Source organism: Physeter macrocephalus, chromosome 18 (assembly GCF_002837175.3).
Source record: "Physeter macrocephalus isolate SW-GA chromosome 18, ASM283717v5, whole genome shotgun sequence".
Lineage (NCBI taxonomy): Eukaryota > Metazoa > Chordata > Mammalia > Artiodactyla > Physeteridae > Physeter > Physeter macrocephalus.
Window position 1 is genome coordinate 86867411 of NC_041231.1, and position 15115 is coordinate 86882525.

The following is a 15115-nucleotide window of genomic DNA, read 5'->3' on the forward strand; positions in this document are numbered from 1 at the left end:
ATTATGCCATAATTTATTAATAATTACACTATTGATGGTCAAGTAGGTTGTTTCCATTCTTTTATTTTTCAAACAATGCTGCAATAAATTACTCTGAACATCATAGTTTCTTGTGTGTAAGGATATACCCATAGTATTTATTCCTAAAAAAAGATTTACTGGAGCACAGAGTAGGGGCATTTGTACTTTTCTTAGTGCCAAATTACTAATCATAGAACGCATCTGCGACGTTTACCTATACTTGCCAACGCAATGTTACAAAATATTTTGATCTTTGCCAAGCTGATGGGTAAGAAAAGCTTAGTTTTTTTTTTTCTCCTTTCTCTTTCTTTCACAAATATTGATTATTCACCTACTGTGCCAGGCACTGTTCTAGAAGCTGGAACTAGTTTAAAGTAGAACAATGCCCGTGCCTTCATAAAACTTCTAAGTGTGTGTGTGTGTTGAGGGGGGTGGGGGAAGGGAGGCAGGCAATAAACGAGAAAAATGTATAGTGTATCAGATGGTGGTTGTTAGTGCTCAGGAGAAAATAAAGAAAATATGGAGTTCGGGATGAGAATGAGGGAGTAATGCAATTTTAATAGGGTGGTCATTGAGGACCTCACTAGTACATTGACTTGAGCAAAGACTGAGGGAGATGAGTGAGTGGGCCCTTAGGGGTAAAGGCGTTTCTGGGAGAGGGATAGAAAATGCAAAGGCCTGGAATGGAGAGTATTTGAAATAATCGAAGAACAGGAAGGAGACTTATGTGTCTGGAGCTGAAGGAGCAAAAGGGTGTTGGGAGTAGAGAGAGAGAGAGATGAGGGTCTTGTGTGAGTGCAAGGATATTGTTTTGTACTCCAAGATGAAAAGCCATTCAGAATTTCTGCGCAGAGGAGTAGCATGATCAGACTTAGGCATTGAAAAGATTTTTCTGGCTGCTGTGTTAGAAATAAACTTGTAAGTGTGAAGCTGTTGCTACCTTGGAGTGGGAAGGGACTTTCTAAGTGTGACATAAAAACCCCTAAAGACATAACTGAAAAGCCATGAAGAGAAAGATAAACGGAACTGGTGATGGAAAAGTTTAGGATTTTTGAATGAAAAAAAAAAACACCTAAAATATAAGCTCAGAGTAAAATATACCACACATCTCAAAGACACAGGGCTGATTTTCCTAATAAGCAAAGATCTATTGGAAAAAAAAAAAAAAAAAAGAAAAACGTGAACAGGCCAGTAGAAAAATTGGCGAAGGACCTAAGTCGGCATTTATAGAACACAAATATTGATAGACAAAAATGACTGTTAAGTATTCAAGTTTAATACTTAAAGAATTTACATTAAAACAATAATGAGATTTTAAAAATCTATTCGATTACTAAAGACAAAAAATCGATAATATTCAATATTAGAAAGTGTGTGGAAATAGAGGCACTGTTAGTTGTATATTTTTGGAAGACATCTTAAGATTAATATGTCCGTACTCCTTGATCCAGCAACTTAGCTTCTTTGAATTATCCATATAAAATACTTATACAAATGTTTGAACATGTGTACAAAGAGACATTTTTAATTTAAATTGTGAAACCCGAATATCCAGCATTTGGGAATTTAAATTTCTATATATCCAATCACTTTAAAAAATCTTATTTTATTTATTTGGTTGTGTTGGGTCTTCGTTGCTGCACGTGGGCTTTTATCTGGTTGCGGCGAGCGGGGGCTACTCTTCGTTCTGGTGTGGAGGCTTCTCACTGTGGTGGCTTCTTTTGTTGGGAGCACAGGCTCTAGGCGTGCAGGCTTCAGTAGTTGTGGCTCATGGGCTCTAGAGCGCAGGCTCAGTAGTTGTGGCACGTGGGCTTAGTTGTTCTGCGGCCTGTGGTATTTTCCTGTACCAGGGCTCAAACCCATGTCTCCTGCATTGGCAGGCGGATTCTTAACCACTGCGCCACCAGGGAAGCCCTTATACCCAATCATTTTTAAAACTAAAAACTATAAGATGAAAAAACAAACAAACAAAAAAAAACTATAAGATGCCAAAGACATACTGAGTAAAAAAAGTAAGTTACAAAACATGATGGTATGATCATTTTTGTAAAATAATCATCTTAAATGTGTTCTCAGTGATTATCACTTTGGGTAAACTTACAGAGAACTTGCATTTTATACATTATATATTTCTGTTAAGGTTTAATTTTTTATAAAAACTTAATACTGGCATAAATAGAAAAAGATAATTGCTTTTAAACCCTATTTATTCTTCACAACTTACAAACAATTTTCCTGTTTGGAGAATGCCATCAATATCTATTTTCTCTCTCTGAAATTCTTTGCCTGACAAATCATCCTGTAAAAGAGTATAACTCCTTTAAGATGAAAATCAGATCTAACTTCCCTGTGCTTCGGGCAAATATAAGTGATCAAGTAAACCTGGGTGGAACATTTAGAAAGCGTAGAAATGAGTGACTTTCAAGTAAGCTTTAGAAAACTCTCCTCTCTGGGGAGAAACATTTAGACAAAGGATAACCCCTGTTCTTCTTTCATCAGAATTACATGATGGAAAACCAAAGCCTTTTCCGTTGACTGGCATAATATGTCCCTCATAGGCAACTGAGCAAGTAAAAAATCTAGAAAATGCTTAACTATTTCCTGTTCCCCCTTTAGTGCACTGTGCAGTATTAGCATGTTTCTCCCTCCTTATTTAGTGCCTTGTATCAAATTCTCGTATCAGGTTTTCAAACACAAACCTTGCTAGAGGCCGTGAACTGACTGAGTAGCCCAGAGTATTCTTCAGGTACCCCTGGCTTCAGTCACTCGTCAACTTCAGAGAGTCAACACACCAGCACCTTGGAGCACCAGCTGTGGTAACTTGAGTGGTTGAACACCAGACAAAATGAGGCTTCCAACCACTGTCACAGATCCTGTGAAAATCCTAGCTCTGCCCTTGGCTTAGGTATGTCCTTCCTTTACTTGGATAAAGCCTCTCTGACCTCTGTACTAAGGCATAAGCAGACAATCTATGTATGACAAGGAGAGTCCTCCCTTCTCCCCCTCTAGTTATATCTTCCAAAACTACCAACAAACAAAGCAAAGCAAAACAAAAACCCAGAAAAAACACTAGTGGACAATTTAAAAAAATATCAGCACTTGGTAGATGTATCTACTCACTTGCTTTCATTATTTCAACAGAGAGAAAATAAATGAACTAAGAATTCAACTCAAGAAATCAGAAAAAGAATGAGAAAGAAATCTCCAAGGAAAAGGTTAGAAAAGAAAAATAAAAGTAAATGAATTAAAAATAGAAAAAGTCACGTTAATAAATAAATCCAAGAATGAAATCTTTGTAAATGAGCCCATAAAAACAACAAACTTATGGTAAATCCAAGTGAGAGAAGAAAATTAAGTTATCAATGACAAATAATAGAAGATGAGGAGGTAAGTATGCTACCAAAATTTTTAAAAATCTTAATGAAATTGATGGTTTTCTGGGAAAAAACCATTAGTTCTGAAATTCATTCAAGAAGTAGAAAAATCTAAATAAACCAATCCTAAAGGAAATAATTGAAAAAACTATCAAAGAATCATCTCCAGAAAGGCTCAGAAAATTCTGTAGCATTTTAATTTTTTAAAAGTATTTATTACATGTGTAGGACAAATTCTAACTTTTCCATTTGGAATATAAGACAAGTAGAAAGAAAAGCAGAGAATCGTTCCATTTTCATCACCTAAATACAGTCACTATTGACATTTTGTTGTCATTCCCTTCCAGTTTTTGATATTTTTTATCTGTTTTACATAGTTGTGTGATTTTATTCTAACAGCACTTTAACAGGCTATTTAACATTTTAATGTAATAAAAACTTTTCATTTTATTACAAGCTTTTCATAAGAATAAATTATATGTAGACATTGAGATATAATAAATAGTGCTTATAGAAGAGATGGAAAGTTTACATGAGATATATATTGATAATAAGGTGCTTGGTATAGTGTCTGGGACACAGGGGTTCAACAGATGGTAGCTATTATTGTTATACTTTGCAAAGGGATTTTCCTTTTGCATATATCATTATTTAATTTATAATGGATATTACTATCTCACAACATCATGCTTTTTCCTCTTCAGTGGAACAGGCAAGCCACATGCCTCGCAGAGAGAGGTCAAGAATATATTATTGCTCCTCAGGAGAATCCTTCTGCTTGTTTGGTTTTGCTAAGAAGGTAGAGTTCAGGCTGAGCAGAGTTCAGCAAGTTGGGGCTTAGAGTGGTAAAGAGGGGCGTCCTGTGTCTCAACACTCAGAGACCCATGCAGGTCCAGGATCCTGAGTGGTACATAGAGTAGTGAACTCAGGTTTGGGTTAGGATCTTTCATATGAGGGATTTGGCCTACATGGCATAGAAATAAAGGGTTGATTATTACTCTGAAGTCACTGGGAGGTTAACGATCAAAATATGGGCTCTAGGGCTTCCCTGGTGGCGCAGTGGTTGAGAGTCTGCCTGCCGATGCAGGGGACACAAGTTCGTGCCCCGGTCCGGGAAGATCCCACATGCAGCGGAGCGGCTAGGCCCGTGAGCCATGGCCGCTGAGCCTGCACGTCTGGAGCCTGTGCTCCGCAACAGGAGAGGCCACAGCAGTGAGAGGCCCGCGTACCGCAGAAAAAAAAAAACCATGGGCTCTAGCCTCTACAAACCCTCAACCTCCCCTTCATGTTTCTTTAAAGGTTGCTTTTTCATTTATTGTTTTCACTAATTTTGCTTCCATTTCCTGTTTGAAGTTTGTTTTTCTGGCATCTCTGGTCTTTCCCTTTTCTCCCTAACTTCTCTCCGCTTTCCTCCTCTCGTAGAGTTTATCCCCATCTTTCCATTTCTTAGCTGCTTTTTCTTTCCACTTCTGCCTACTCTCCCATTAAGGCCTCTTCCCACTGCTTTCCCACAACTGCTCCTATTACTGAATGTTTCACATTTCAACAGTTCTCTTTCCCAAATGGTCTCTGCTTTTGGCCTTGAGTTTTTTCAATTTTTCACTTAATGTTGACTCCCTTCATGTGTTTTTATGTTTTTCCTCTCACCTGATTAACTGGTCTCTAAGAATTTGGTTAGAAGCTATTATAATTGACTTTCAATAGATTACCTATAAATTCTATCTAAAGAAAATTTTAAAGTAGCTTTCCTCTATCTTCAGGTGCTCAAAAGTTACATTTTAGAATTTATTATTTAACATAAATCTTCAAACTGTTGCTAGCAGAAAACCCTTTCTTCAGAGAAATCTTATTTAGAGGCCAATATTTAAAACTAATTAAAATGAAGCTGTTTTGGTGGTGAGGGACCTAGAGCCCTGAAGCCTCTCTGAGAAACCCTTAGGGCAGGGGCAGGGTTCACACAGACAAAATGAATTAAGGGGGGTATATAAGGCAGTAGAAATCTGTGTGGCAGTGGGGACCATGTCCAACTAGACAACAGTGATAATCAGCTTCAGTCAGTTGTTCCCACATGGGAATGTGGTGCCCAGGGTTGCCACATCATGCATTTTTGTAAGAGAATCTGGAAAGTCAGACTTTATGTGAACTTAAGTAGTTGCAATAATTTTATATCACCAAAAAAACAAAAAAACTTTGTGAGAAAAATGCATGTGCAGGTCAACTACAGCCCATTGGCCTGTTTGCCCTCTCTGGTTTAAGATGTGAAAGGTCACTGGGAAATTGCATGGTAAATCTTCTTGCTCTACTGCCACTAACCCATCCTACCCGTGCAAATCATAGTTCATTCCAATATTACAAAATGGCTTTTGTATTGCACAATGTTTTACTGTATGTAATTGATTGGTTAATGTATTTTATCAAGCTAACCAAAAATTGATGGTTTTTAAAAAAAATGCAGATCAGATGTTAATTCTAAATTCACACTTTAGACAAATTATTCCAACTCCAAAGAAAACGGGAAAATAAAAAGGGAAGGGGAAAAGAAACAGTAGGAATCTCTAAAATCTTGTTATTTGTCTAATAGACCATTTAGATTGCCTGAGCCACTTGCTTCTGAGAAGAAAAGTTTGAGAATATGGAATGAGCCCTTCCAAAGTCCCATTTCATCACATGATGTGCTTAGTGGCAGAACATCACAATGTCTTGCTTGGTAAGCTGTCAGGTGTCTGCCTATTTCAGCCTCTATAAGTATTTTCAAATGACTGCTGAAATTGCAGTAGTGATCACAGAGTTCCCTACATCTAGCTGTGCTTTTCTGATGTCCCACAGGAATGAGCACAGATGGAAAATTCTACATCACTCTTGACATCGCCAGGGCTTCTCTCCAGTGTGGACTCGCTGATGTACAATGAGGTGTGAGCTCTGCCGGAAAGCTTTTCCACACACATCGCATTCATAGGCCTTCTCGCCAGTGTGGATTCTTCGGTGTCCCAGAAGACGTGACCTATAGCTGAACGCTTTCCCACACACATCACACTCATAGGGTCTCTCTTCACTGTGGATTCGCTGGTGTCCAACAAGAGCTGAACTATGACTGAAAGCCTTTCCACACTCATCACATTCATATGGTTTCTCCCCACTGTGGATTCTCTGGTGATGGAAGAGGCCTGAACTCTGGCTGAAGCTTTTCCCACATTCACTACACTGGTATGGCTTCTCTCCAGTATGGACTCTCTGATGTTGTATCAGATGTGAGCTCAGAGAGAAAGCTTTCCCGCAGTCATTACACTGGTATGGTTTCTCTCCTGTGTGGGTCCTTTGGTGTTGAATAAGGCCTGAGCTGTGATGAAAAGCTTTCACACTCATTACATTGGAAAGGTTTTTCTCCAGTGTGGGTCGTTTGATGCTGAACAAGGTGTAAACTGTAATAAAAGGCTTTTCCACATTCATCACACTGATACGGTTTTAATTGGCTATGTATTCTCTGATGGTCAGTAAGTTGTGAGCTCTGAATGAAAGTTTTGCCACATACTTTACATGAACAGGGTGTTGCAGAGCACAGGCTCCGGACGCGCAGGCTCAGCGGCCATGGCTCACGGGCCCAGCCGCTCCGCGGCACGCGGGATCCTCCCAGACCGGGGCGCGAACCCGGTTCCCCTGCATCGGCAGGCGGACGCGCAACCACTGCGCCACCAGGGAAGCCCTGATACGGTTTTAATTGGCTATGTATTCTCTGATGGTCAGTAAGTTGTGAGCTCTGAATGAAAGTTTTGCCACATACTTTACATGAACAGGGTCTCTCTCCAGTGTGGATTCTTTTATGTCTAATGAGGCTTGAGTTTTGAGTGAATCTTTTTCCACATTCATCACATTTATATCTTCTGTCATTTGAAGTGTTTCTCTGATATCTTTCTGTCCATCCTTCATGTTCTTGGGTTTCTCCACATTCAAGAGTCTCTCCATTGATTTGGTCTGATAACTTTTCTTAGGATTCCATATCTACAGGAAGCTCCTGCTTTTGAACCAATTCTTCTTTCTCAATTAGTATCACATCATCTGAAATAAAAAATACAGTATTCAAATGTCACTGAAATATACAGGAAATAAAATGAAACACTTATACTAGAAGTACACAGCTTCAATATACCAACAAAATGGTTTTATAACGTTTGAGGAGGAAATTGGGAGATGGCAAAGGAAGAGAGTACTAGCAGTGGCTGGACTGGGAGGGGGTGATTCAAGAAAAGAGTGGAGAAAAATCAGGGAGGATTAAGAATGGTCCAATGAACTAGCATCATAAACAACAGAAGAAGACCTAAGATAAGAATGGGTTCACCAGGAAGGCCAGAAGTTGAGTAGAGAGGGATGAAAGAACAGAAACTGTGGGAGGAACAAAATGAAACAGGAAGCTGACAGTGGCAGGAACCAAGTTGGAGTCATGAAACAGTTCTTTGAAGGTTGCTCTGAAGGCCTCTGGGATCAGCCACAGAGAAGTATCACATTTGTAAACATGCAGAACAAAGAGATTAGAGTCTAGACACATGGGGTAAAAGAGGATGTGCTCATGTGGGGACAGATAGAAATTGCTTTAGCTCCCAGAGACATTACTACTCTTCTTGCAAAGAACACTGGAAATCTGTCAAACCTGAAGCTACATTCTGTGGGTCATTCGAGATTTCCCAGAAAACCAGTACTAGCACAGAGAAGGTTCTTTAGCAGACCCTAGACTCCCATCTGACTTCACCCAAGGAAAGCATGATTCCATAATTCCTCTGCCTTTCTTTCCTACAGAGGTTCCTTTGAGAAGAGTCCCGACACCCCCCACTCCTCCAGGGTGGGAGATGTGGCCACTTCCTCAATTATCAACAGTTTCTGAAAAAAAGTGAGATTGTCCCATTCAAGCCATGTTCTCCCTGAAGTAATTACATTTTTAGGACCCAGAGTAAAGGGAAGAATTTATAACCATATAGAAATAATGCAGGGAAAAGTGGTTTGCTTTGTGTTATAAAATATATTAAATGGGAGAAAAAAGGGAAAGACTACTATGGAGCCAGTTGAAGATCTAGGACGTAGTACAAGCCAGACCTAACTCTAAGCAGAAGCACTGGGCTGACTGTGCCAAAATGGGTTTTGCCTAAAGAGAGTCTGGGATGAGGGGTGAGAAGGAGCCATGGTCAAACAGCACATTCCAGATCTCTGAGAGTGTGGGTGAGGGAAGAAGCTCACTGGCAGTCTGCCTGAGAAAAGTGACAGCCACTTCTGGGTCCTGGAGCTCCCATTCTGTGAAGGGCAGAAACCCAGAGATAAGGCAGAGCTGAGAAAGAATGTTGCCAAGAGTGAGAGAAGCCTTTCCTCGGGGTCTCCTTTTAGGACAGGAACCTGCAGTACTTTCCTCACCAAACCAGCTTGCCACTATGGTTAAAAACCCCTCATTGTTAGTGGTTTATATAAGGTTATCTTAAATTGTTTAGGTGCTTTAAAACTTTAATTTATGTTACAGTTACCTTAGATATATCTGTGTAGAATTTAAAGGCAAATTACACGAAGAGATGCATTTATGCAAGAACATAGTCTTTTAGAGCCATTAGCAAATAAAAAATGGCTACTGCAGATGGGTTGCAAAACAGCATTGCACGTATAATAGAACTAATATCTGTATCAGCATGAGAAAAAAATTTATGGATTAATATAAAAAAGTACAGCATAGAAACTCAATTTCTGTCTAAAAAAGGTTGGGGAAAATGGTATACTTCTAGGCAGGATGGCGCCATGAGTTCACACTTCAGCTCAAAATACATTGAGTAAAAAATAAAAATAAATCTAAAAACCCATCTGTGCTAAAAAGTAAGATAAACATCTCTGCGGACCAGAAAGGAAACAAAAATACACAATGGTGACTACAGTTGAAGCTGTGGGTCTGCTGGGCCCCAGAGAGTGACTGAAGTCTTAGTCTCAGAGGAAAATGGGGACCTAAAAGTACTTCATGAAAGGAGGGAGTAGCACCAGCTCACTGCTTGATGCCAGAGGCTGGGTGGGACACGCAGGTACACACATACACAGCACACAGACACATACAGAGAAAGATACAACTCTGACCAAGAACCATGTCAAGCCACCTGGAAGCCTGTGACTACACTGGTGATATTTGTGTATGGCATGAAACAGGAGCCCTAGAACCTGGTTCCAGGGGGCCAGGTAACAGTAACAACAGAATAGCTAAACATGGAAGCAGACGATGTTAAACAGATCAGAAAGAACTCAAAGTGAGCCTAGATATGAAAATTTCAGAATGAACACTAAGAAAGATGGTTCACAAAGTCAATTGGAACATGAATTCAATCCAGATGAAGTTATTTTCATCAAAAATCCTGAAAAATTAGTAGAATAAAGATACCTAAAAGAGACAAATGATGACATACCATCCATGGCAAATAAGCATGGAATTATGAAATAAAATAAGCAAAAATGAAACAAAGATATGTGGTGTAAAAACTGAATAGAAATTTTAGAAGTGGATAAACTAGAGACAGAATAAACTCAAAGATAACAGAAGAGGAATCCACTAGGATGTACCACAGAGAGACAAAGACATAAAATATGTGAAAAAGTGGCTAAATGAATAGATTGATAAGTAGGTTCTAATCAGTGTATTCTCGGAGTTCCAGAAGAAAATAATATAAGGAATTTTAAAAGCAGCACAATTTAAAGAATTAGTAGCTGAGAATTTTCTGAGAATTGAAGAAAAACATGAGATCTTAGAGCAAAAGAGCATTTTCAGATGAAGCAAGACAAACAAAAATAAAACCCTAACAGGACACACTTTTTAATGAAAATTCAGATCATAAAGGTTAAGAGTAAATCTAAAAGCCACTAATGGATAAAGATGGAATCCCTAAAAAAATTTAAAAGGCAGTAAGACTGATAGTAACCTTTTAATAGCAAATAGAAGCTAGAAGACAGTGAAGTAGTATCTTCAAAATGCTGAGAAAAAAAATTGTCAATTAGAATTCTACACTAGCTAAACCATGATTAAAAAGGAGGGAGGGCAAAATAAGGGTATTTTCCGACATGCAAAGACTAAGTCTACTACCCAAAGAATCTTGCTAAAATTATTATTATTTTTTTTAATTTTTAAATTTGATTTTATTTTTTATACAGCAGGTTCTTATTAGTCATCCATTTTATACACATCAGTGTATACATGTCAATCCCAATCTCCCAATTCATCACACACACACACCCCCCACGGTTTTCCCCCCTTGGTGTCCATACGTTTGTTCTCCACATCTATGTCTCTATTTTTGCCCTGCAAACCGGTTCATCTGTACCATTTTTCTAGGTTCCACATACATGCGTTAATATACAATATTTGTTTGTCTCTTTCTGACTTACTTCACTCTGTATGACAGTCTCTAGATCCATCCATGTCTCAACAAATGACTCAATAAAATAATTATAAAGGATGAACTTCAACAAGAGTGAATCCAGAGGAAAGGTGCTGGCATACAAGAATGGTGCCTCAGAAACTGATAAAACATGTCAGAAAACTTAACTAACATCTTATTATTAAAGAAAATGTCCATTTCACATTTAAAAAAGAAACTGGTTCCTAAGAATGACCAACTGTAATCAATGGAAGGAGCTTCAGACAAGTGAAGTGAAAATACAATATGCTAACTGCTGTGACAGAGGTATGCATAAGAGGTATCACATAACTCAATCATGTAGGAAAGGATCAAGAAAGGCTTCCTGAAGGAGGCGACAGCAGAGGTGAGTCTTGAAGAATAGCTCTGAGTTGGTTTGGCAGGCGAGTGGAGAAGGTACGGTCACAGGTGGTGTTTTATGAGTCCAACCGGGTGGTGATGTGTGTGGCAGTGCAGTGAGGGTGGCTGGGAGAATGTTGAGCATGTTAGCAAAACCCAAATATGTCATGGGTCTGATAGGACAGGGAAGGAAAGAAGCACTGGGAGGAAAAAAATGGGCTAAATAACTAGAAATCTCCACTGAAGAACTGAAGAACAGGGTAGCAGGACAGAGAGAGCTAGAAGAGGAGAGTATGAGCAACAGCCTTCCTGATGTTCTCTGCCCAGTGAAGTGCTACCCGTTCTTTTAATGACCCCGTTCAAATCCCAGCCATTCTGCTACCACCAGGGCCTGAAGAAGTAGATTTCTTCTCCTTGGAACCATGATCTCCAGTTTGGCACATAATCATTCACTGTCTCAAATCAACAGCTATTTTTTTATGGATACTCAACCCCTTTAGGGAAGGGATCCTCAGAGAACCCAGAGCTAGGCTTACACACAGTGAAAGGTAAAGATTTACTGACTTCTTCACAGGACCCACAAAGCCCCCATTTTCTGGCTCCTGACCATCTTCTCTCTGCTACTTTGCCTGTCTCTCCACGTTCCAGTCACACTGGCTGTCTTTCAAACCCACCAATTTCTTTCACACTTGTTTTTTGCCCTGCAAACCGGTTCATCTGTACCATTTTTCTAGGTTCCACATACATGCGTTAATATACAATATTTGTTTGTCTCTTTCTGACTTACTTCACTCTGTATGACAGTCTCTAGATCCATCCATGTCTCAACAAATGACTCAATAAAATAATTATAAAGGATGAACTTCAACAAGAGTGAATCCAGAGGAAAGGTGCTGGCATACAAGAATGGTGCCTCAGAAACTGATAAAACATGTCAGAAAACTTAACTAACATCTTATTATTAAAGAAAATGTCCATTTCACATTTAAAAAAGAAACTGGTTCCTAAGAATGACCAACTGTAATCAATGGAAGGAGCTTCAGACAAGTGAAGTGAAAATACAATATGCTAACTGCTGTGACAGAGGTATGCATAAGAGGTATCACATAACTCAATCATGTAGGAAAGGATCAAGAAAGGCTTCCTGAAGGAGGCGACAGCAGAGGTGAGTCTTGAAGAATAGCTCTGAGTTGGTTTGGCAGGCGAGTGGAGAAGGTACGGTCACAGGTGGTGTTTTATGAGTCCAACCGGGTGGTGATGTGTGTGGCAGTGCAGTGAGGGTGGCTGGGAGAATGTTGAGCATGTTAGCAAAACCCAAATATGTCATGGGTCTGATAGGACAGGGAAGGAAAGAAGCACTGGGAGGAAAAAAATGGGCTAAATAACTAGAAATCTCCACTGAAGAACTGAAGAACAGGGTAGCAGGACAGAGAGAGCTAGAAGAGGAGAGTATGAGCAACAGCCTTCCTGATGTTCTCTGCCCAGTGAAGTGCTACCCGTTCTTTTAATGACCCCGTTCAAATCCCAGCCATTCTGCTACCACCAGGGCCTGAAGAAGTAGATTTCTTCTCCTTGGAACCATGATCTCCAGTTTGGCACATAATCATTCACTGTCTCAAATCAACAGCTATTTTTTTATGGATACTCAACCCCTTTAGGGAAGGGATCCTCAGAGAACCCAGAGCTAGGCTTACACACAGTGAAAGGTAAAGATTTACTGACTTCTTCACAGGACCCACAAAGCCCCCATTTTCTGGCTCCTGACCATCTTCTCTCTGCTACTTTGCCTGTCTCTCCACGTTCCAGTCACACTGGCTGTCTTTCAAACCCACCAATTTCTTTCACACTTGTTTTTGCACATGCTCTTTTGGCCTGGAATGCTTTCCCCCTCTATTATTCACTTGGTTAATTCCTACTCTACTTTTAGGATTCAGTTACCATGTTATTTCCTCAAAGAGACCTTCTCTGTCATCCCTCTCCCCCCATATACAATCTATCATGGCGTATTTATTTGTGTGGTTGTTTAACGCCTCTGTCGTCAGACTATTGTAAGCTCCATGAAAACAAAGATCATGTCCACTTTGTTTATTACACCCAGTGCCTTGCACAGTGCCTGGCATATAATAAGTACTCAATATACATCTGCTGAATGATGAATGATTCTAAGGTCTCCAGGGGAGCCATATGACCTAAGTGTCAATACTAACCACAATCCTGTTGGTGTAGAGGGTCCTGAGATTCACCCTTAAGCTGGATCTCCATGGGCTGAGGCTGGAGATATGTTGCTTTCTTAGCTGGATCCAGAGGTACCGATGTCTCAGAAAGCACTTCCTGTGCACAGGCGTGGGTTGAAACCTGAGGACAAGCAAGCTCATTTAGGCATCTGAAGGGCCCACAGAGTAAATGATACCCAGAGACCCCACAAAGGACCAGCTTGGAAGCTCACTCCCAACTATCCCTCCGCTGAGCATAGGGCCCTTTCCTACCTGTTGGCCTGATTCATCCAGCTCCCTCTCCAGATCTTCCAGCATAGCTACCGCCTCCTCCCCACTCTCTGGTTGAGGCTCCTGTACCCAGTCCTGGAGCTCCTCAGGCAGGATGGTCAGGAACTGCTCCAGCACAGCAAGTCCAACATCTGCTCCTTGGTGTGTATCTCAGGCCTTAACCACTCACAGCAGAACACCCAGAGCTGGCTCAAGGCCTTATGGGGCCCAGGAGTCTCCTTGTAGCAGAAATGTTGGAAGCGCTGGCAGAATAACTCCTGGTTGTTTGGGCTGATCTCTTTTGTGCCAGATCTCCGACCCACAGCAGGCCCTTTTTTATTGGTTACTTCAAAGAGCCCTTTGGCTCTTCAGGAACATCTGGAAGGAAAACAGCAGCTATTCCCACTCCAATGGGCCAAGAGGAGGATTGCTGATACGTGTTATCCTTTAGGGCACACTCCTAAGCTTACAGAAACCATAGTTAAAAAGATATGTATATGCAGCCTGATTCAATATTTGAGCTCACACACTAAGTCTAATCTTTCTGTTTTAGAAGAAAAAGGAGGCTCAATCCCAAATTAAAGAGAATTCAATAAAGAAAATTTAAAAAAATAAAAGTTTAAGGCAATTCAAACCTTTTTCCAAGTAGGAGAAGTGAAGTTTGTCAGGAGACTGCATTTTTGACAATACTGGGAATATTGTTGGATGCTTGCTTCCTCCAAATAACACCAAAACAATCAGTTGATAAGACCAACCCAAGTTTATTCTTAGAGAGCACTACTTGACAGAGTCTTAGTAGTGTGTCCCAGGGAAGAAGGCAAAGTCAGGATATTTATGAGGTTTTGGGGGCTTAAGGCAGATCTTTCAAAGCAGGATAAGGATTGGGCAAGGATCATGATATAATAGTTTAGGATTGATGGGCACAGCAAGGTGCAGAATTTGAGTTGACGGTTACAAAATGTCTAGATCCTATCCATTGAAAGTTGAAGAGTTTGATGTTCACATAAATGGATTGAGGGGCAAGTTCTTGAAACAAATATAATTATCGGCAGCGTTTACTTTCTAGGGCAAGAATTTCCTGCAATAGTAAAGGTATGTTGCTAAAGAAGTGGAATAGTGGAGTTACATTTAAGGAAGACAGTTGAACAGTCAAATTATGTTAGTGTAGGTAGTAGGCTGTGTGGGGGTAGGTGGTTTCAGTTTTCCATGTAGCAACAGACTTAAGCAGGGCCTATGGGTTTGCAGAAATGTGGATTACCAACTAATTAGCATGGCAGGCAGTGGTTAAGGGCACGGGCTGTGGATTCCAAAAGACCTGGCCTTGAATCCTCTTTTCTTATGTGTGGTGGCTTAACATCTCTAAACTTCTGTTTTCCCCTTTGTAAAAATATCGTAGAGGTTTTTTTTTTTTTTTTTTTTTTTTTTTTTTTTTTTTGTGGTATGCGGGCCTTCCTCTGTTGTGGCCTCTCCCGTTGCG

At 40.1% G+C, this 15115-nt stretch overlaps 2 protein-coding genes across 3 annotated transcripts in view; one reads left to right on the plus strand and one right to left on the minus strand.

Moving 5' to 3' along the window:
• The window catches only part of ZSCAN31 (zinc finger and SCAN domain containing 31), a 284613-nt gene that overhangs the window by 221282 nt on the left and 48216 nt on the right, over positions 1 to 15115 (plus strand). The gene's annotated exons all lie outside the window — the stretch shown is intronic.
• Positions 6979 to 15115, minus strand: part of LOC102990516 (zinc finger and SCAN domain-containing protein 16-like) — a 9491-nt gene continuing 1354 nt past the window's right edge. For both annotated transcript variants that reach the window (XM_007105839.4, XM_055079588.1), the window contains exons 2-4: positions 13642 to 14016; positions 13363 to 13510; positions 6979 to 7448 (exon numbers count right to left, since the gene is read on the minus strand). In XM_007105839.4, the coding sequence (XP_007105901.1) occupies positions 7378 to 7448; positions 13363 to 13510; positions 13642 to 13686 (264 nt within the window). In that variant the 5' untranslated portion in view covers positions 13687 to 14016 and the 3' untranslated portion in view covers positions 6979 to 7377. The remainder of the gene's footprint in view (positions 7449 to 13362; positions 13511 to 13641; positions 14017 to 15115) is intronic.